We start from the raw sequence: 21,903 nt of genomic DNA, 5'->3' as shown, positions 1-21,903 counted from the left end.
CTGGCAGCAGCAATTAGTGACATCTCTCAGGGGTCAGTCCTGGCATTCAATATTCTTTAATGTATTCCTTAATGACCAGAATTGATGGAACAGATTTGACCCTTGCCAGCTTTGTGAGAGGCACCAAATTGGTGGAGTGGTCAGCATGCTAGAGAGGAAGGCTGCAATTTAGAGGCAGGAGAAAATGTGCTCACATGAACCTGGAGATCAACAACACGTACAAAGTCTTGCCTCTGGGATTGAGTAACTCTATGCAAAAATAGAGTACGGGCTGTACTGAGTAGGAAGCAGCCCTACCAAAAATGAGCTGGGGTTGCTCAAGAAGAAGCTGAACATGAGTTAGTGGTGTTACACCTAGCAGTAGGGCAGTCAACTCATCCTGGATGTGCTAGAGAGAGTGTAGCTACCAGATCCAGATGGCTGGATTTGCTCAGCTTGGAGAAAGAAGGCTCTACAGAGTTTTTATTTCTCTGTCTGCATCTGTGTGACTGAGGATTCAAACAATATAGATTTGGACTTTTCTCAGGGATACTCAATGGGAGAGTCAACAGAAACGAGTTAGAATGTGATACTCTGACTAAATATAAGGAATTTTGCATTTTTTTGAACCATAAAGCTGGTCAAACATTGCAGCTGTTAACCCATAGAGGTTGTGAAACCTCCAGTCTTGATGTTCAAGGGACAAGACTCTGATACATCAGTCTCACCGGAGCTGCTTTGAGGCAATCTCCGGAGGTTCCTTCCAACCTACATTACTCTGTGATTTGAAAGTGGACAATGATTGTTGATGTCAATGTTATGCTCATGAGTGAGAGAAGAGTGTGGTCCTGTGTTTATGTAACTATGTTTCATAGGTTGGAATTACTTTTTAAGTTAATACTGCTTCTTCAGAACTTGAAGCTAAACAGAAATCTCTAAAGCAATATTGTCTTCTGAATGTATTTTGGCTTCAAAAAGTAATCTTTTTCTAATTATTTTTGCTCGAGCTACACATTTTTCTCTCCTTTAAGCTTCATGTGGACAAGAACTGAATATTCCTTAAACAGATAGAAATTACAGTAGTAGCTCAATGGTAAAAGGTTTTGGAGGGCCATGTGTTTTCAAATTCTTTCTGAAGGCTTTAAGGGCAACTTTGAATTTAAAAAAAGTGTTTGCTATTATTGCTTCTTTTTTAAGTACAGAAACTACATGCAGTAAAGGCTTTCTTGTTAATAATACTTATTTCCTGGAACTAATAATAGTCTTAGTTAAGGATAGGTATAAAGTATGGTTGGATTTATGGGTAGTGGTGTCTTTAAACTGTTACATGCAAAGAACATTGTCTTATACTATCTATTTTTCATGATTTATCTTACCTGTTGCTATGTTGTTTCAAGGAAAGAATACTGTTCAAGTCACAAATTACACTTTGCACACATCTACTGCTTAGAGTGTTAAATAATAACTGTAGGAGTAGCATTAGATTTTTCATTTACTACTTAACTGTGAGCATTATATAGTAAAAGGAAATTACACATTTATTCATAAATTAATGCATTTATTATTTGGATTTGCTAATCTGTTGGTGCCTGGTCAACTTTAAATATCAGTATTCCAATATTGGTCTAAATTATCAAACTTGTGTAAATAATTATGAAATGCCATCTGACCTGACCTCTAATGACAGTGATGTTTCCTTTCTTTTAGTTCATTGTGAATAGTTTAGATGAATTATACTTTGGTCTGAGAGTTTCTACAGGTTTCTATAAAACAGAAATGTTTCACTTATAAAGATGATAGAAAGCACAAGGGGTATCTAAAAATCCAGAGGAGAGGAAAGAAGAGAATATGCAGGAACTCCTCAGGGGCCTGTGATTAAAGAATCGTTTTGCCTGTTACTCCAATTGCTAATTGTCCCTTGAGCTACTTTTCAGTGATGCTCTGTTCTGCTGCTCAGTTTCTATTCTTCTTGCTAGCCGTGTTGCCTTTGTGGTTTTTTGTTTGGTTGGTTGGTTGTGTTGTTGTTGTTTTTTAATTTTCAGAAATCATTGGAAAAACTGGTGCGGGAAGAAAATTACCACATCTCGCAGTGGTCTGCATGGGTTCTATTCATAAAGCCCAGGTATCTCTATATATGAAACACTGTTAAGATATGAATGTTTGTGAAGGCCAAACATACATACTGTCCTCTGTGTCTTTTTGCAAGTAGAATTTTCCTAACCATCTTTAATTTCCTTCCTGCGCTGTGGTTCCTGAGTATTGTGCTAAATATTAACTATGTTAGTGTTGGTGGTCTTAGTCATTTGCCTAGTAATAGGTACTTACTCTTGTAATATGGTTATTCAAGGAAGCGAAATCTTAATGTTTTTCAATGTGAATCTGTGATCCAGTTAATAACCATATTTCAGTTGCCTCCAAGCTATCTGTGGTATTTGTACGTGGGATTGCAGGATAAGTTTCTTTTAAGACTATTCTCCAGATTTATGAAAGGGATCATTAACTGGAAAAGTGAGATCGATATGAGCATGCTGAATGTTCGGACGTCACTGCTGCTTTTAAAGATCCTATTATATGACAGAGAATTCTAGACAACATTTCTGCTTTGGAAGATATATCCTTCTGTCACTTTTGCTATCTTTATCCAGGCAAACTGACCAGAGCAAAATGATATGGAATATAAATGGTGACACTTGAAGGAGTTTATTTAGTTTACAGAAATATAAATGCCACAGTTCTGTTTCCACTCCTCTTCCTCTTCCACTTCCACTGAGGAAGAAATCAAACCTCTTCCTCCTCTGTGTTCTTCTGCTTGGGGATGGCCAGAAGCATGCTGACATTATTAGGACTGTTACAGGCATTGTCACCCGAAGGAATATCCACAGTGTCTACTGTGCATATGAGTACAGTATCATTGTGCAGTCCTATCTTAAAATAAAGAAATAAATCTCAATTTCTGTGGAGTAGGTTACTCTTCTGTTTAAATATCATACTTGCAGAAGCACAGTAATAAAGAAGAGAGGCAGCAGCAAAATGGAACTGGGAGAATCACTTTATCTACCTGTCATTTTTACTTTTAGAAGTACATTACACAAAATAGAAAGCAGAAGAATGTAGCTGATAATGACTTACAGGGTGAGTTAAAGCTATGAGTAAAGAGAAGTTAACTATCACTTTCCCCAAATGGATTTTGGTTTTGCAGGCTATTTGAAAATAGTTTTGGGTTTGTTTGCTTTTTTTAGTACCTGAATCAAACTAAATTTGTAAATCCACACACCGCTGACACTGTCTGACATCCACATTTCCTTTCTTGCCATGTGTCTGAATACTGTAATTAGTTGTGACATGAGTTGAAGCAATACATCAGTAGCTTTTATATTCATCTGGAAGCATTTTATTGGCATTTAAATGATGAGCTGCAGAAAAATAAGGGAATGATAACTTCAGAAAACAAAAATAAGAATGCTGAAGACCCATGTATTGAAAAAAATATTTTTCAATAACTTGAGTTTGAGCTGCTGTACAATATGGATGATGATTTCAAAAATGACTTGGTTCTCTGGAATGGCGATAATTATATGAGGCATGCAGTTGAGGTCTCACTGTCAGTGTTGTCAATAATTCTATTTGTCTACAGGAAGTTCCACGAGGCACAAGGAGGGATGGATCGAAAAATTTTTTTTTCACTTCCCACATTCCCCAGCTCAAAGCATACACTAAAATTGTGTTACTGTGTCACTGCTTTAAACACAGTTTAGTTCTGCTGTTTAGACCATGTGAGGTAATATGAGCAAGTATACCAGCATGTTTAGAGGAAAAAAAAAAAAAAACCCAAAAACCCCTGTTTTAGGAAAAAGAAAAACAACAGCAAATACTGCCTCCAAATGTAACTGTCTAGAGAAATTCAGACATTAAAAAAAAAATCTGCTATTAATTGTATACTGGATTATATTCGTGCTTTATATCCTCTGGAATGTGATGGAGAAAAATGTGACATTACAGCTTTGGGAGGGTAGAATATTTTGAAGAATGTATTTTGTCTTCAAGAATAAGAGCAGTTTTTGTTATCAGTGCATCATAAAGTTTTTGAGGCCTTCTCTTTGTCCCTTTTTTAGTTACAGATTTTGTCGGAAAAAGGGGTTTGGAAATTTTCATTTTCATTGAATTTATTACAATCCAAGATAAAAAAAAAAAAAAGAAAAAAAAGAAAAAAAAGGAGAAAGCACACAAGTGATGTGATTTTACTTTCTTTCTGGGCCTTTCTTAATTGATTTAATTAAAATTGCCGTCTCTTAGGCTTCTATATCATTTGTGTGATTTCAGAATTGTCGGATTTTATTTGTGGAACAAATTATTTAAAATTTCTGAAGTCTTCTGTCACTTACTTCATGTGTTACTTCTTGTTACTTCCATGATTTACTTAATTGTGAAGAACTAATTTGATGTAGAATCTGGAATGATCAAACCACTTCAATGTATTCTCAGCTTTTTTTTTTTTCTTCTTGAGTTTGGGTCTTCCTGCTCTCACCTTTAGTCATTATTGGCAATTTGTGGAATAAAGATTTTCAGGATGATTTTCTGCCGTATCACAGAATGGACTGTGATTGCTCATGTCAGTCTATCATGTGCAATTCATTCGAGCTTATTCTCTAACATCAGGAGTCTCTGCATTTCCAGTATTCCACCTTCTGAGATATGTTCTCGGCTGAACTTCATGTCTTTTTAGAAGGAACATTTAATATTTATTAACCTTGGCATAACCATGTGCGTGGACTTAGTGCTGGTAGTTTTTTAGCTTGATTTTTCTAAGGGAAAACAAAGGGAAGGGAAGATAAATGTTGAAGTTAGTGCAAGGAAGATATTGGGGTGTGAGAATTGCATTTACGTGAAGGTATTTTGGCATTGGCTGAAGGGGGTCATATTATTTTAATCCATTTTTTAATGGATTGTGAGTCTGTTGTGGAGGTGGCCAGGGTTAATTTGTTAAAACAAAACAAAACAAAAAAAAACCCATCAACAACAACAACAAAAACCCCAAGCTTTACAATTTCTGCAAGTTATGGGTCATCTAATCTTCCTAGAGGGAATCTTACTATTTGTTTAAGATAGTCTTTCCTTTCCAGTTGGGCAGAAGCAAATAGAACTCTACTAAAATGAGTATCTGCAAAAATAGCTTTATCCTTCTGCTTAGTTTTCTGCAAGCTGTTATGGTAATTTACTAGTGGAATCTTTCATTTCCTTATCATATTGCTTAAATCCTTTAATTTGCAGTGGCTTCCATGAGAAGCAAAAGATCACTCTCAGGTACCCAAAAAAACTGCTTTCAGTGGAGGTACATGAGGATTTCATGACATGCAGTTGCTAGCAATCTATATGCAAATGCTGTGCATATCTCCTAGGTATGTACTTACTAGGAAAATACCTGCTTTGCTGTACCACATTATTTCCTATAGGACTAAGTAAGATCAAATGTAATTATTTTCTTCACCCATACTATAAATACTTCATGCGGTGTTTTCAGAGTTCTGCATCTGCCAAATGAATCCCAGCATGAGTATTAAATACATATTTCTTTGTCTAAGTGGTGAGAATGTGATTGTTTTTGTGATAGTGACTTTTGTCTGCTTTTGCATATTTTTCTCTGAGGAAATTTTAGACTTCTCTCATGTTGTTTAATGAGCTGGCTGGTCAAGCATCTGATGCCCCAGTGGGAACTTTCAAAGTCACTGAGCACATTTTTGCTTAAATCTAGCTGACATTTCTGTCTGTTTGATTTAATGTATGATTTCCATACTCGGATTACCAATCAGATGCAGCATAGTACAGTCATTCCTCTGTGCTATAAACAAGCATTCATCCAGCAGAAAAGTGGCCTTTTTGCTGTTGGTCTATGTGAAAAGACCATTTTCAGATTCTACTTGCATTTAGGGAGACTTCAGAGTCAGATTTACTTGAAAATCAAATGTATCTATAGTGAAAATTCTGAGTGTGGAATTAGTCTGTGGTATTTCCTTTTTAGCCCGTTCCAGATGCAGTGCCTTTCTCATTTGTAATCTGGTGTTAACTACATTACTACACAGCATAGTGCAGTATCTACAAGAGATTAATTGCTCAGTATTTTTTCTAGAGTATACATTTTCAGATGTTGCCTTACGCATATTTTCTGTGTAGTGTTCTGAATGCTGCATTGTCTGACAAAGTTAAATGCCTTTGAAGCCTTAAAATAATTTTTAATTTAGAGATATTTTTATTATTTGTATTTAATTTTATTCTCTTCAAAGATCTCAAAATGTTTGCCATATATGTAACTCATTTCTTGCTGTGAGATATGCCAGTATAAGTGGTGAGAGTTTTGAACAGTTGTTAATAAATTTGTTCAGTGAAAATCAAAAGTTAAAATTATTAAAATTTTATTATTTGAAAATCAAAAGTTAAATAATTTTTGTGTCTCATGGAAGGTTCAGCATTTCTCTTACTTACTCTTCTCTTCATCCTGCCAGTAAAAAAAACAAACAAACAAAAAAAAAACAAAAAAACAAACCAAAAAAACCAACCCACAAGCAAATGCTGAAATGGCTGTACATCAGTTCGGCTCACCCATTTTGTTTCTTTTGGGCTTGCAAGCCCGATTTAGTCTTGGAATCCTACATTTCTTGGAGATTCCTCTTCTCTGTGCCTTTGTGTGACTTTTGTTAGTAAATAATCTGATAAGTGAGTTGAAGAGGGAGCAGTCTACAGATCAGTGTTTAGGCTGGCCACAATAACTCCCAAAACAGTGGTAGGTGTGCCCCACATCCCAAACTGAACCAGTTACTGAGACAGTGCATGTATGCAGTCTTGTGATTTCTGTCAGTTTTTTAGTTCAGTATGTTGAAATTAGCTAATAGGAATTAAAAAAAAAAAAAAAAGTTAAAATTAGGTTTACACTGATCTAATTATTGGAACCAGTTTTCAAAAAGATTAAATGTGCTGTATCTTCAACATGAATTTCCCTATGTGCAGCTTGAAATAAGCAAAAATGTTTTCACAAAGCGCTCTGCAGGCTCTTTTCTGCAGTTCATCGCTGGCACACAGCCCGTGATGTGAGCTCTAGCCTGGCTTTCTCTAGCTGCCAATGTTCTCTTGTGTAGGAAGTTAGCCCAAAATAGTATCTTCTTACTGCCTCCTCTCAGGGCACTTTAACAATTTCTGAAAGGTCAGTAGAAACCTGTATCAATTAATGTAGCACTGTGTGTGCTCATACCGGCAGCGGGAAGCAGAGCTCCTTTGACTTCGAATCCTGCTGCCTTTCCCTGGGACGCTCCATGCGGCTCTGTGCTCGATCTGTAGGTGCACAATGATTTGCTGACATCTCATGGGTCGCCACTGTCTCTGGCCCAAATTGGGTGGCTTCAAGTGCTGTCCTGGTCAGTTTACTCTAGTAGTAGTAGTAGTGTGTATGCATGTGTGCTCAGTCAGTAGCCTGGGATAACTTGACTATTCCTTCAGAATTAGCAATAGGCAGTCAAGCTCACAGTCATTTGGTCTGCTAACAAGCATATTCTCCTGCTGCTGTTCTGCTTGGTTTATAAATCAATCAAAAGATCCTAATGGTAGATAGTAACTATGTTTATGAGATGGATCCAGGAAAAAAAATCAGCAGAAGTTTCTGAGTTTTGCTTTCCTTTTTAGAGGAAAAAGAGTTTCACTGAGAGGTTTAGTGCCAGCTTGGTATCATTTAGGCAGAGTAATATATCTGAAGGAAGATTAATGGTAATTAAAGTGGCATTGGAGAACTTTGGCAAATGACAGCAGCCAAGCTGGCTGTACTGATATTTTTAGAAAACTGACTTCATTGCATTCAGCATGACTCATTTATTAAGTTAGAATCAATAACTCAGCTTCTTATGGCAGTCACTGAACATGGAACAGTACATTAAGAGCGTGTTCTTACCTTTGATCAACGCTGGGATTATAAAAGTTGAACAGAATTGGTTCCATGCAGGTTCACAAGTGTCTTTGCACAAGCATGTTGTAGTTATGCAGTGGCAGTATAGTGCACCCACCTTGAACGTACGTGGGCAAAGGAGCACAGGGACAAACCAGTCCAAAGTTTGACTTGAATCTATAATGGGAAATAAGTTTGTGGCTACTATAACATTATATCCAGAATAAATTATGCTTACTAAAAGAGTTAATTTACCAATGGGATATTTGGGCTGTGGTTCATTGTTTCTAGCCTTCATTTGAGCACACTTCCTCCTGGTTTTTAACTTTTCATAACTTGGATAAAATTCAGATCTTCCCTCTTCAGTGATATTATGATTTGATTTGTGAAATAGTAAAGCTTTTGTCTGTTTCAATGCAACTGTATTGACCTTACTTCAGTATATTTCCTGTATTACCTAATTTCTGAGGTTGCTCTCGCAACTCTTCTTTGAACATTTTTTTTAATCCTTGTTGTGAGCTTTCTCCTACAGTCTATGCATTACATTTCATCCTGAGATGCACTTTTAGAATAAAAAGTTTCCCAAAAAAAGACAAAAACTTTGCATGCTTTCACAAACAGTTATGTGAGATTTTTCATTTCCTTATTATTTTTATGGAATTTCTGTCTAATCTTTTTGGATTTCTTTTCAGAGATCTCTGCTAGTTTTGCCCACTATAAGGTGTGGTTCTTTGCTTTTCTTGTGTCTTGTCTTTTGTTCTAATGACTATATCTGGGAATAATTTCACTTCTTTTCTGCAAACAGATGAGAGGAATTGGAGTATCTGTGTTACTTGCACAAGGTGGGATACAAACCTGTCGAGATAGACATGAGTATAAATTGTGGGAATTTTCAGAGAATATCTGTTGTATACACGCACAAACTGGAGCTAACAAGTGTTTGAAATAATTTCATTATTAAATAAAGTTTGGAAGAGGCAGACTTAGAGCATTAAGTCTCTTCAGATGGCTACTTTTTCAACTTCATGATGTAGCTGGCTGTATATTTCGCTTTGCTCTTGGTTTGTTGTATATTCATTCTGAGAGAAAATGCTATTTATGCTCTAGGATGCTGGCTGTTACATTGTTCAGCTCAAGAAAAAAGCGATAATAAAAGCAGACTGTGTGAAAGATGAAGAGTGAATCTGCATAAAAAATTGATCCCTGTTAAACTGAATTCTGGGCCTTCTAATATATGCTATGCTGTGTTACATCCTGGTGTACTAAATGTACTGTAGTGAATGTGTTCTTTTTGCTAGCAGATCCTTTGCTTTTCTGATTGTGGTGTAATTACTTCTTGAATACAATCAAAAGAAATTAATGTAAAATGTTTTAATAGTCTGTGAACAAAATCAGTATGCAAGAGAAATTGCTTTCAAGAAAATGCAAAAAATGATTGCCAAGTGCTCATATTTTGCCAGACACCATTGTGTATCACTCATTCTGTAGGTACCTTGTATAGCTGAAACCTGGCTGACCTCTGTTCTTTAAAGTGCTAGCGCTCAAGTTGAGGATATGCAAAATAACGTGAACTTCAAGACAGGGTACAATTAACAGTGACATGTAAATGTAATTTAGATAAATCTTTGAAATCTGATGTTTTCCTTAGGTTGGACGTGCTGATTAATGCATTGAATTTTAAATTTGTTTTGATTTTGCTGATGTTTTTTATGATTCATCTAAATGTTTTTGTTTCTCTCAGTAACTTTTTTATGTATATGTCTGTCTCTATGGGCTTATGCTTCTTGGAGATAGTTGAGACCCATCAGGAGGCCTACATGTGTGACCTTCTATAGGGTACCTATTTTAGCAGGGGGGTTGGATTCTATGATTTCGAGACCACTTCCAACCTTTACAATTCTCTGATCTGATTGTGGGACATTTATAATTATGATATGGTAACACAAAACTAAGCAATTTAAAATTTGTTTTTAGACTATTTAACACGAGGCTAGAATAAACTGGGTTTTATGACATTTGAGTGAAGAGTGTGCAATGTGTTTCACAACTACTTCTGATTCCAACAAACTAGTTCCATGATTGAATTGTATGGTGTAATATTTTGTCTCTGAAAGTGAACTAGTCGTTAAAAATTTATCTGTTAATGTTAAAATACTTATAGGCTGCCAAATACACAGCTTAAATCATTTTCTTCCTCATAGATACCTAGTTACATAGTAAAATCAATTCTGTGCCTCATACATACAGTAATTACAACCAGTAGAAGAATTCAGGCTGTGTTAACTGGATCATGCTGATTTGTGGGCTACCTTTAAAATTTTGTGAAACTCATTGTCAAATTTTGTACACAAAGTCAAACATCTTCATTATGTTCCTTTGTATTACCAAATTTCCATGGTAATACTGGATCTCTCTTCCAGTAAATAGAAATGAAGGAAAATCTTATGTTCTGAAATGAAGAAAGGATTACGGACTCTGAAGCATTTATAGAATATTATATTTATGTTCTTTTTTCAGTTTCAAATTTGTTATTATTTATTTATGTAGCCTGGATTTCCAAGCTAAAGATGTCATTGTAAGATCGAAAATTTATTTTAGATGTAGAGAGTTGGAGCTAAAGGTGCAAGGCTATTTAACAGCATATCTTTTAATGTATTTTTCATTTTCAAAACTATGAAATTGTGAAATATCCAATTCGCTAATGTACAACTACTACTTTAAAATGTGCCATCATTTTGATTGTTACTTGGTGAGTTTTAGAGTATGGTAGATTCTTGACACAAACTTTGCAGAAATGTTTGCAGAAAATGATGCTCATTAATGCTTTAAGCAAGCTAGATGAGTTTACTGAGTCAATTATTACTTTCATTTAGTTTTTTTCTAATGTTGTGCCAAGGGTGACTAGTAAAGGATTTCCTACTAGTGGAGTTCTGGTAGCAGATGCTCTGTCTTTTCCTTCTGCTAGGGGATGTAAAGATGTAGAAGTTAACATTTGGGTACTTCTGACATGAATGGATCAGAAACAGTTAAAAAACCACGTTCTTACAGGCCGTCTGCCAGTAGCAATTGTGTTCATGACATGTTCGTGATGTCTGAGCCATCCTTTGTCATGGTGCTAAAGGAAGCCTTTATAATGGTATTAAAAGCAATTTTTTTTTTATTTTTATTTTTTTTTTACAGCTATCCCTGGCAATGACTTTAGCACAAAGATCAGATGCAGTTACAAGTAAAACCTCCCATTTTCACTTGCAGTAGCAAAAAAAAATTCTCTTGGTTCTCTTCAATGTTCAGCTGCATTGGGGATGAGCAGCAGAGGAAGTTGCAGAGGATATAGGAAAGGCTATACTTTCTGACTGTCCATGATAAATTTCAATGCTGTAGCATCTGGAGATCCATCATTGCTGATGCTATTTGGTACTGACTTTTCCTATGCAGACTTCCTCTTCTGTCTGAAGCCTTCAAATTGTTCATTTCCGAGAGTGACTGTAGAAATATCGATATGCTGGATTTACAGGGAAAATCTTAATGTATTTTCTCTGTTACACTTTGTTTCCCATTTCCCTTTTAAGGTTGAGTAAGCAATGTGTATAACAATTTCAAGATGGAATATAAAGAAACACATCTGTGTAGAAATGTTGACAATTGTAAGGAAAAATCTCATAACATGAGGATACGCATACAAATACGCATTTGATAACTGGCTACTGCTTTACAATAAATATTTTCTTATCTGATTTCTATTTCTGTAGGACCCGGGGAATGTCTAATGTTGTTGTGCGGAGCCAGCAGGAAGGTCATTAATGCTGTTATATTTTTAGGTCTGAATTGTCACTATCAATGATGGTGCTTCATAAAATAAAAGAAACCATGTTTGCATGTCTCTGGGGAAAACACAGTAGTAACCACCAAATATTAACCACCATGTATGCTACATGGTCTTTATTCTTCCTCCATGTGTGTATGATTATTTACCATAAGCTTTTGCAGGATGCAGACAGAAAAACTGCCTTTTATCATAGCTTTTCAGCAAATCGAATGTGTGGAACAAAAAAAAAAACAACCAGCTTTTTGGTATCAGTGCTAATGATTTCACTTTGTGATTAGTGATTGTGAACATGAAGCTGTGGAAACTGTGAGGTCTTTGAGGTTTGTACAGTTAGAAAATTTCAGTTTCTGGAATTACATTTGTATACACATAAGGTACACTAACAACTCAGTAAAATACTGACACAAAACATCTCAGGCCTAAAATATTTAAAGTCTTCCATACAGCTTACAAAAGAAATAAAATGACTAATGTCATTTAATGTATTTTATAACATCCTGGCAATGGTAGTTCCGCCTGGTTGACCTATTTCTTACTATGGAACTTATTGAAGGATACTGTGTATCTGAATGCTTATTTTAATAACATAAGGGAGAAAGGTGTTGAGGTTGCTTTGGCCCTTATTTTATTTTATTTATTTTTTTTTATTTTTATTTCATTTTTATTTTATTTATTTATTTATTTATTTTGTTATTTTGGATTTGGGTGGGTTTTACCTTTGAATTGACAAATGGGATTTTTTTGTGTTTTGAAGTGGGTCACAATGCTGCTAACATGCTGTCCTTTGATTGCTTCTGATTCTGAGAATATTTTCTTCTCTCAATTCCAGGTTGGGTGGGACTATATCTGCATACAAGATAGTGCCAGATGAAATAGAAGAAATCAAGGTACAGTATTACTGCCTTTCAAAGCTGATTTTTTTTTGCTTGGAGAATTACAGAAATGTTGTGTTAGAAAGGCACATTATTTCTTGCTTTGAAATGCCTGAAGAGTACATAGCCTGTCTTTACTATCCTGTTTGACAAAATCTGAAGACCGAAAACAAGAATGATCATAAATATTGCTTATCTGAATTCATTGCTTATCTGAAAAAAAAAACCCATAACTTAAAAAATTTAATTAAAATTGAAAACTTGTTCTTTCCAGACATTTATAATCCTTGTTTTAATCGGTAAAATATGTATTCAGTAATTATTGATCTTGGTATTTCTTTATACATCCAAAACATTAAAAACTGTGCATTAAAATCTTAAAATTGTTTAATAGGAAATAATGGTTAATACTTATTTCCTTCAACTGTATGAATTGATGAATATCTTTACACTGCTGAAACATTTTATCATCCGCTCAATTTTAATAAAAATAAAAACACAGATGTGATGTCTGTAGTAAAGTTCTTAGATCCATATGTAGGCATGTGAAATAGAACTTTCCTCATTTTTAGAGTCATATCTCACCCTCATTTTAAGTGAGCTTTGGCAGGATTGATGCAAAAAATTTCTGTAATTCAGTGCATCTGTGTTTAGATATCTTGAAGACAGGTGCAGGACTATTGTGAATGTTAGCACAATAACAAATAAATATTTAGAGTTCTGTTACTTCTGAAATCAAAACCATGACCAATGTTCATTATTACAGACTTCATTTTAACTGAGTCCACTTCAACAATTTATGTCAGTTCTTAAATGGACAGCTGTGTGGGAATTTAGCCTAAATCTGTTTAACATGGTTTCTGTAATTGGTGCTTTATTCCTTTTAGTTGGCATTCAGTTATTCTGACCTATTGCTTGTTCATTATTATTTCATTGTGCTTTTTGTATATTTGTTTTCATCTTTGCAAAGAGATTCAGTAGTGTAAAATACAGTAAATGGAAGTGGTTGCAGAATTGTTTGGTCTGGACACAACTTCATGATATGTAAAGTTGTGAGGATTTATTCTTATTCAGTTAGCATCAAACCCAATATAAGCAACTACAGTGCATCTGCTTCAAAATCAAAGCCATCACTTCATGATCAAAGTAAATGTTTTTCTTACCTCCAAGATACATGGACTCCCTTATTTTAAATTACTAAGAGGAACATGACTTATGAGTTTAGATCCAACGTTTAAAATTGGGCAATAGAAGAGAAGAAAGAAGGTTTACAAAACTAACTGACGTTGACTGATATTTTCCTAGCTTTCAGAGAACTGTACCAAGGGTGTAAAAACAAAAATGAGAAAAATGAGAAAAAACCACAGACTTTGTCCTTTTATATATATATAAAAAAAGGACAATAGATTTGGATTACTTGATGTTGAAGGTAGTATGTTGAGGGCTTTATTGTGCAAACTGAGTTCAGTTAATGAAGAAAAATGGAGTGCTAGGAAATAAGAAATATATTTTTTTAGGAACTTACTGAATTAGGTATGCTTGTTAGTCAGAGATTTGGGTTTTTTTCCAATTGCCCACTAAGGAAGGAGGTCTGTTCTGATTTTCAACTCTATCTACTTAAGCTGATGCTTAAATCCTGAAACTGTCGGGAAAAGCAAAAAGGTTACAAACCTTCATCATTGATTTTTGTTAAACCAGCATGTAAGTGTGAAGGGAAGATTGTATTGTTCTAAATCAGACCCGATAGGAAAAAAACCACTTGCATTTCTTGTTTGTGGCAGCTGTCTTGTCTTGTTCAGGTAATGCTTTTTTAGTTGTGACAGAAGTCAGCTGCCTCATCATACCTTATGTGATTGAACTTCTGTAACTGTGATACACTATATGTTTCATGTGAAAAAGGCATGGCTGGAAGATGCTGTGACACAGCAGCAGTGAGTATAATAAACAAATCTATATTGAAATGGAAGACTGTTTATGTGCGTATTTTGAGTAGCAGCTACCATAGGGAGACTGACCATCCTTGTGTTGACAGAAGAGTCTTAACTTCAGAAATGTTCTCCAAGCAGATTAGAGTGGAAAAAGGTGAAATAATACAAGACAAAGCAAGGGAGGTTGTTGGAATGTTACGTTTAAAGATGATGTAATCTTCTTCCAAGCCCAACAGTTCACAGATATTTTGTCTCAGAACTATCCCTCCCCTCTTTAAACATGAAATATTAAGAGAGTTAATTTGGTAGAATATGCAAGAAGAATAGCTCTGTTTTTATTATATGATTTATCTTGACAGGTTGCTGAATTAAATTAAAGGAGTTTGAATAATCATGTTTTCTGATCTCAAAAAATAAATTGCTTGCTTAAATGGCAAAGGAGGATACTTTATTAGGCAGAGAACAATAATTATCATGACAAATAAATAAGTAATTTTGACAGCATTTCCATATATTCTAGAAAAGGTGGTAGATTAACCTCTTTTGTAGCTCAAAATAGCTTATGAGGAAAATGAGTACAGATTTACTGATTTCACTGATGCATGTAATTACTTCTTAGTTGGGGTAGTGTTGTAAAAATAGATTCTCTCAGTTTGGGAAAAGGAAAAACTCTGTAAGCGTTAGTATACCTGTCAGTTGAAATATGTCGAGAGAAGTTTAAAAAGAAAAAAAGTTTCTATATGTATTAGCAATTTCAAAAATAACCTGCATGATGTGCCTCTGAGTGTGCTTGTACGTATATGTGTATATATATGAGTTTACGTGTTCACATCACAATGTTCAGTAAATTTTAGTATGTTTACATTTTCCATCGTAGAGTGTTCAGAATGTAGTTATACTTGCATTTGAGTCCATTTAAATGATTTTACTATATGTATATTTGTACTGTGAGTTCATATATTGTTTATGAATATAGAATATTGTCTATGTATGTGTGTGCATATTTCTGCAAATGAGTATTTGGTTAACGTTGGGTAAAATCAAGCTGTGTTTCCTTGTTACCAAAGATATGTAATGACTTGGATAGCTATAGACATACAAATTAGGAGTATTTATGACAGAAGAAATAGTGTGTGCCCTATCCACCCTCATGCACATTTATTAGGGTTGGGAAGAATTGAGCGGAACTAATTGCCACTGCATCTACATCAGTTTGGAACTGAATATGATGCAACTTGGGTTGCCTGTTCTTATGTCACAGATGCATGGGTTCAAAGTGAGATCATTCAAACACTAATTGAATGAAGGTAACCATCACAGGTTCCTCCCCCTCAGAGCTCTTCTGGAAGATAGAAATGTCTTCTATAACATGATCTTCAGGAACAGTGCTTCGGTCAGAGAAACTATCAGAGCAGGAAAACTGGAGTGGAAGTATACCTGTCATTTTTTTCATTCCTGTCATTTCTCTGTCATTACTTAAAGCAATAACACTTTCAATACTTGCTGGTTTTAGAATACTGCAGGAACTGATGAAGTCATGAAGCATAAAAATCACAGCACATTTCTGAGAAACCGTAATTGTTTGGAATTTCTTTAGACATCTGTTTTCAGCAAAATCACTTGTCCTGTAAGCAGTGTTCTTTACAAACTTGAAAAAATATATTGGCAGTTTTGAGCCTTGTTCATTCACTGTAGTTGTATATTGTGCCTAGAGGAAAGCTTTTCTATGCCAAATAATGTAATGTACACGGGGACTGGAAGGCATCAGGCAACACTCGTCTTGGAGAGCATCTTTTGATTGGAGGCTTAAAAAAACAAACAAACAAAAAACACTTTGTAACAAACTTAACATTTTTGTATTTCTAGTTAGTGACAAACACAATACTGTTTTGCTTGCAATGATGTTTTAAGATAAAAGAGCAATTTATGACTATTATTGAGAAGAGTGTTTTTGTTTTGTATCTGTACATAGTGGTTTCATATGCAAATGGTAATGTCTTTTGGTTTACAGTTCCATGATGTGCTTTTTTTAGTTGCAGTATTCTGTCATAAATATATGATGTTGTGAAGGGTGGTTCTTCTAGAGCAAGACTTTATGAATGACATTTCTTAAAAATATTTGATTTGCTTGAATTTGCAAGTCAACAGCAGAGACAAATATAAATGCTTCCCATATATTTTTCATGTAGGATTGCATGCCTCTTTCTGTCTTCTCAACACCATAAATGAATGTGACAGCAAGTGTCAAAAAGTAAAACACATTGGCAATGAATTTCATTCTTGTAATACTTGAGCTCTGAAACAGATATTTTAGTGTAGAGAACGAGATTAGACTGTTATTTCTTCTGGTGGTAAATTTTGAGTAATCTTTTTTTAGAACTGTTTTTTATTATTGGTCGTAAGTGTAAACGTAAAGTACTTAATGGGCAAAGATGGGATTTGTTTTAAGTCCATTTGTCCACTCTTTCACACAGAGATATGCTTTATACTCATCAGAGAACACCTGTAATTTTTCTCCAGTTGATCTTCAAATGAAAGCATATATTCACGATGTCTTAAAGGCTACATTCAAAGGCTTTTTCCCAGAGTAATGATCATTCTCTTTTCTTAGAAGCATGTTTCTTTATTGGTCTAATATGAGAAAAGTTCAATTCTTAAAGGTCAGTTACTTTAGATGACCAATGAATTCTTCAGGTTTTAATTTCCCACATGATCATATTAATGAACTTATGAAGAAAGCTGATTCAGTGTTAATGCCGACTGCCTTTCAGAGCAAGGATGGACTTCAGTAAAAAAAAAAAAAAAAAAAAAAAAAAAATTATTTGAAATGATTGCAAATAGAATCTGTCTATCCAGAGGCATTTTCTGAGATCTGCTTTGTAGACCCCATGGCATCACATGCCTACATAATAGTGTATGCTATAATCTTTCTAATATGCTGATACGAGTAGCTGATGAAACTTATGCAAACTGTGTGCAGACAAAAGACATTGGCCATGATGCCTCAAAGCATTGTCATGTTTGTTGATGTGTGGAAAAATAAGTAGCCATTTGTCAGCAAGTGTGTTTTTGCTGTCCTGTGTAACTGGATACTGGCTTAGAATCTGGACTTTAAATGCCAGGCTTGGCTGGGGTACTGGAACTGTAGTCCAGGCATGCTCTTGCTCCAAAGCAATATGAGTGTTTCCATAGAGTACCACTTCTATTGCGGCAGGGTCAGACTTCTTTCCTTGTTGTTGTTATTTTCAGTCATTGTGGATATCAGCTTTGACTCTTGGATTTTTTTCTCCTCCTCTGGTAGGATTGAGACTTTTTGATCAAAGAAGAACATGACTATTCTCCATGTCCAGTTATTTCTTCTTTGAGGTTTTGTTTAGAAGGTGCTTGGGGAGCACTCAAAGGGCTTAATTTACAGGAATTAAATCTGTTTCTTTAATCGTCTGTGGAATATGGATATTCATGGCTTTCATAGATCTCTCAACTAAAAAATCATATGTACGAAAGTAATGTAAATGCAGAGATGACCAAGGTCTGTGTAACAGTTCCTTTATTGTAGGGCAAAAGGTTTCAGCTCTGCCCTTGTGGATGTTCCTGATATTTGATGGGATTTCTTTTAGGCTCATGGAGTTGCTGCCACTATCACTATTACTGACATATTCCATTTTTCCCCTTTACCTTACTGTACTGTCTGAGAGAGATGTATGATGTAAACCCAGCAAATGAGGGAAGTTAAGCATCCATTCCTTTCGGCATCTAGTGCTGAGGAAGATTATCAACTCTTTATGTTACTTGGAAGGCAGCAGATATTTAGGGATGGCCCAAATTTCTTTACATCTCTTAGTGATTGAGCTCTGATCACTGTTGTGACTGGAGTGTGTATCAAGCACTCTTCTGCTTTTCTGCCAAGGTCTCCAGAGCCTAGTGCTCTAGACTAAGTGGACTAAGTATACTCACTAACTTCCTACATGAAGATACGGATTACCACTTGTTTTTCTGCTGTCCTCATTTTGCATTTCAGACACTCCTTGGAGACCTCATGGCTCCAGACATGAAATTGAAATGATACATCATCTTTTTAGCAATATTATTGTTTACTTTCCAAAGCAAGCAAAACAGTTCTTTAGTTCTGTAAGAGAGAAGTGTCTCTAGGATGAAAGAGAAAGAATAGCTGAAACTTAATCGACCAGACAAATCAGGATACTGATGACATTTTGAGCCTTTCTGGTTAATCAAAACTGCATTCTCACTACTGTTGCCCTTATGAGAAGAGATTAATGTTCCTCAGATGGTTCACTGCTAAGGTTCTGTTTGCCTATTAAAACTTTCTTAAAAATAAACATTAGAAATGAGAAACAAACAGCAAGAGTTAATACTCTTGTTCACAAATCACTTCTTGTTTTTCAGCAAGCTTAAATTAAAAAAGAAATCTTTGCTTTTCTCTGTGACTGTAGTAACCAATTTTCTCTGAATTTTCTCCTGGCTTTCTTTTGTTTTTGTTTTTTGCTATATGCATATCTCTGTATATATTACTCTGTATCATCACCTGAAACCTACTTAGGTTTTGAGGCATTTTTTGTGTGGGATTGGTTTGTTTTGTTTTGTTTTTTGAGACATTTTCTTGTTCTTCTCATAAGATCCAGTGTATTGGGAAATGCTTTCTGTAGCTTCTGTTCTCACTCCTCTCAAGTAGGATCTCACTTAAACTGAATGAGACGAGAAAACGTGGATTAGCTTCATTAAATACGAGATTGCTTTTGGCAAGTAAAACAATCTTAAATAAAAGCCCTTGTCATTTTCCATGTGGCCCAGTTTCCATGTTACATTAAGTTTTGTTTCATTATATTTGCCCCATAAGAATGTATTCTGGTTACTCTGTTTTAGAGATCTATCAAAGAAATGTAATGCTATTTTATCACAGCTGGTTGTATTATTGGGTTGGTTAGGGGTTTGAACAAGTCTGAGGGAGATCTAAGGCATGATTTTTTTTTTTTTTTTTTTTTTCTTTTTTTTTTTTCAGTAAGTAGTTTTCTCTTAAATTCTTGATTTTGGGATTGCCAAAAGAGATGAGTGTTGGTACTGTGTATGTACATATGTGTATTCATATATATATATACACATATATACATTTATATATATATACATATATATATATGAAAAAAGGGAGAACAGTTGTTTATTAAAAGGAGCTTTCATGTTCTACAGCTGTTTAAAGATGGTCTCATAATGGTTTCACAGTGAATTATAGAAGTTATTAGATGTAGAGAAATTGAGTGTAATTAAGTACGTTGAAATATTCAATAACTGAATTATAAAACATCTAAAGCAGTTAAGCAGAATTCAATGTTGTGATGTGTATAGAAGGTGTGAAAAATCCTGAATTTGCATATAGAATAGCAGGTGTTGGTTGGATTACTGCAATCAAGGAATGAGGTCTGAGAATTGTGTTAGTGTGCTTAGTATTAGCTCAGTGTTCAGGAGCAATTGGAAAAAAAAAAAAAGTGAGTTACGAGGAAAGGAACAGATATCAGGACATAAGACCTTATCTGTTATCTGTGAGCCTCTTGTGTCCCACCATATGCAATGGTGTGTGGAGCTCTGAGCCCTCAGTCGCAACAATGGCACAGTAGGGCTAAAATGATTTAGCGTCAAGGTGTAAGAATGATCTAATTTATAGCACCACTTGCATATGAAGAATGGATAAAGACAGTGAAACTGATATGTTAATAAATGAACAAGAAGTGGTTCCTTTCTAGACTTATTGCAAATTTTAAATAACCTCTCGTCCTTGATTTTTGCAAATTGTAAGACTGAAAGCAGATATTCAAACTTTGACTGTATATATTCTATTGGTTGATAATTTACTTATTTTAAGGCAGTAAAGAATGAAATTCTTAATAATAGGTTTTACCTAAGATTGCTGAAGTTGAAACCTTACTTCATCATAACACAGCAGTCATTTCTTCTTCAGAAACTGGTTTGATTGATTGTATTTTTTCAGAAGAAAAAAAAAAGATACATAGCTGATAGACTACAGAAAATTCAGCTAAAATAGTGGAGTTTATTTTGCTTTCATAGAATGCTTTGTGTCTAGGTTCTTTTTTATCTTATGTTTTAATGACTTGATAGGAAAAATATGTTAGGAAGACACTAAGGATGACATGTGCCTCCCTGTGGTATGCAAACCTGCAATCTGTATTAAGGTAGTGATACTTAATATTTGAATATGTTTATACCTAATTAAATGTCTCTGACGATTACAATTTTTGTGATACCTTAATCCTACTTACCATTATTTACCCTATCATCACATTTCTAATCCACTGACTAAAACAGCAGAGGAAAAACCTAAACTTCTTGAAATTTTCATAAAAGAACTGGGTAAAATTGATTATAATATAAACCAGATGTGGTAAACCCTGTCGCTAGAGGCATTTTGTTTGCTCAGATGCTTTTATTGTCAGATGCCATAGATGGATGTAGATGAGATTTCATACAGATGAAGCTATATTTGAGAATGTACATAAAATGGAAAGATTTAAATGAATTCTCTGTGTTATTGAGTATGCTAGAGAAGTGTCGCATCTCACCTCTGATAGTACAACAGAGTTCGAAAGTTGACTTTACTGATCTGCTAGGCTTACACACATTGATTTCTTTTAGCTAAACAAAATCAGTGCAAGAAATGTGGAGTTGTAGTTTGAAATGCCTTCCTTAGCCCTAGCCATCAAATTCGCACTGCCAAGAACTGTACATTTATCTTGGGCTGTGTCAAGTTATCATTTCCTGCAAATAGATGCAACTCTATAGTAAAGCATCTGCTGCTGAGAAGTCAACATTTATATCGGATTCAGTATGTTTCATTTGAAACAACTTCTAGTATGATTCTGTGAACTGTGTGTCTTTTAGCAGCTAGAGTGGATTAAATATGCTTTTGAAGTTCATCTTCCAAATAAGTTTAACCTGAAAGGATTCCAGTTAGTATATTTAAAGCCTACTTTGTGATATGAAACAAAGTCTGGGAAGCAGGCAGCTGTCAAAGGTATCAGCTGTTTTGGACTAGCAGGCTGTAGTAGACATGTCCTCAGCCTCCAGGACATATATTCTCATACTACAATATATTAAAGCTACAGATAATCAGAGATTCGTAATATAGTGCCATCATTCCCAATGCACTGTACTGCCTAAGCTTCATATTTAAGAGTGCCCAGCCATGCTGGCAGCCTGTCTCAAACAAAATGATAGTGTAGACCTATGATGTCCAAACTTATTTGGTGTGCACTCATAGTAGTAAAACATTCGTGAACATGCACCCCCAGTACGTGTATGTTTATTTATCTTTAAATTTATACACATCTGCTCTTAAAGTTCTAATAT

The 21,903-nt window shown here is 34.9% G+C and overlaps 1 protein-coding gene across 12 annotated transcripts in view; it reads left to right on the top strand.

The window, feature by feature from the left end:
- Positions 1-21,903, top strand: part of GPHN (gephyrin) — a 261,257-nt gene that overhangs the window by 94,126 nt on the left and 145,228 nt on the right. For all 12 annotated transcript variants that reach the window (XM_052695200.1, XM_052695198.1, XM_052695195.1 and 9 more), the window contains exon 3: positions 12,559-12,616. In XM_052695200.1, coding sequence (XP_052551160.1) covers positions 12,559-12,616 — 58 coding nt within the window. The remainder of the gene's footprint in view (positions 1-12,558; positions 12,617-21,903) is intronic.

This window comes from Tympanuchus pallidicinctus, unplaced genomic scaffold (assembly GCF_026119805.1).
Source record: "Tympanuchus pallidicinctus isolate F22 unplaced genomic scaffold, pur_lepc_1.0 scaffold3, whole genome shotgun sequence".
NCBI lineage: Eukaryota > Metazoa > Chordata > Aves > Galliformes > Phasianidae > Tympanuchus > Tympanuchus pallidicinctus.
This window is presented reverse-complemented; position numbering and strand designations above follow the sequence as displayed.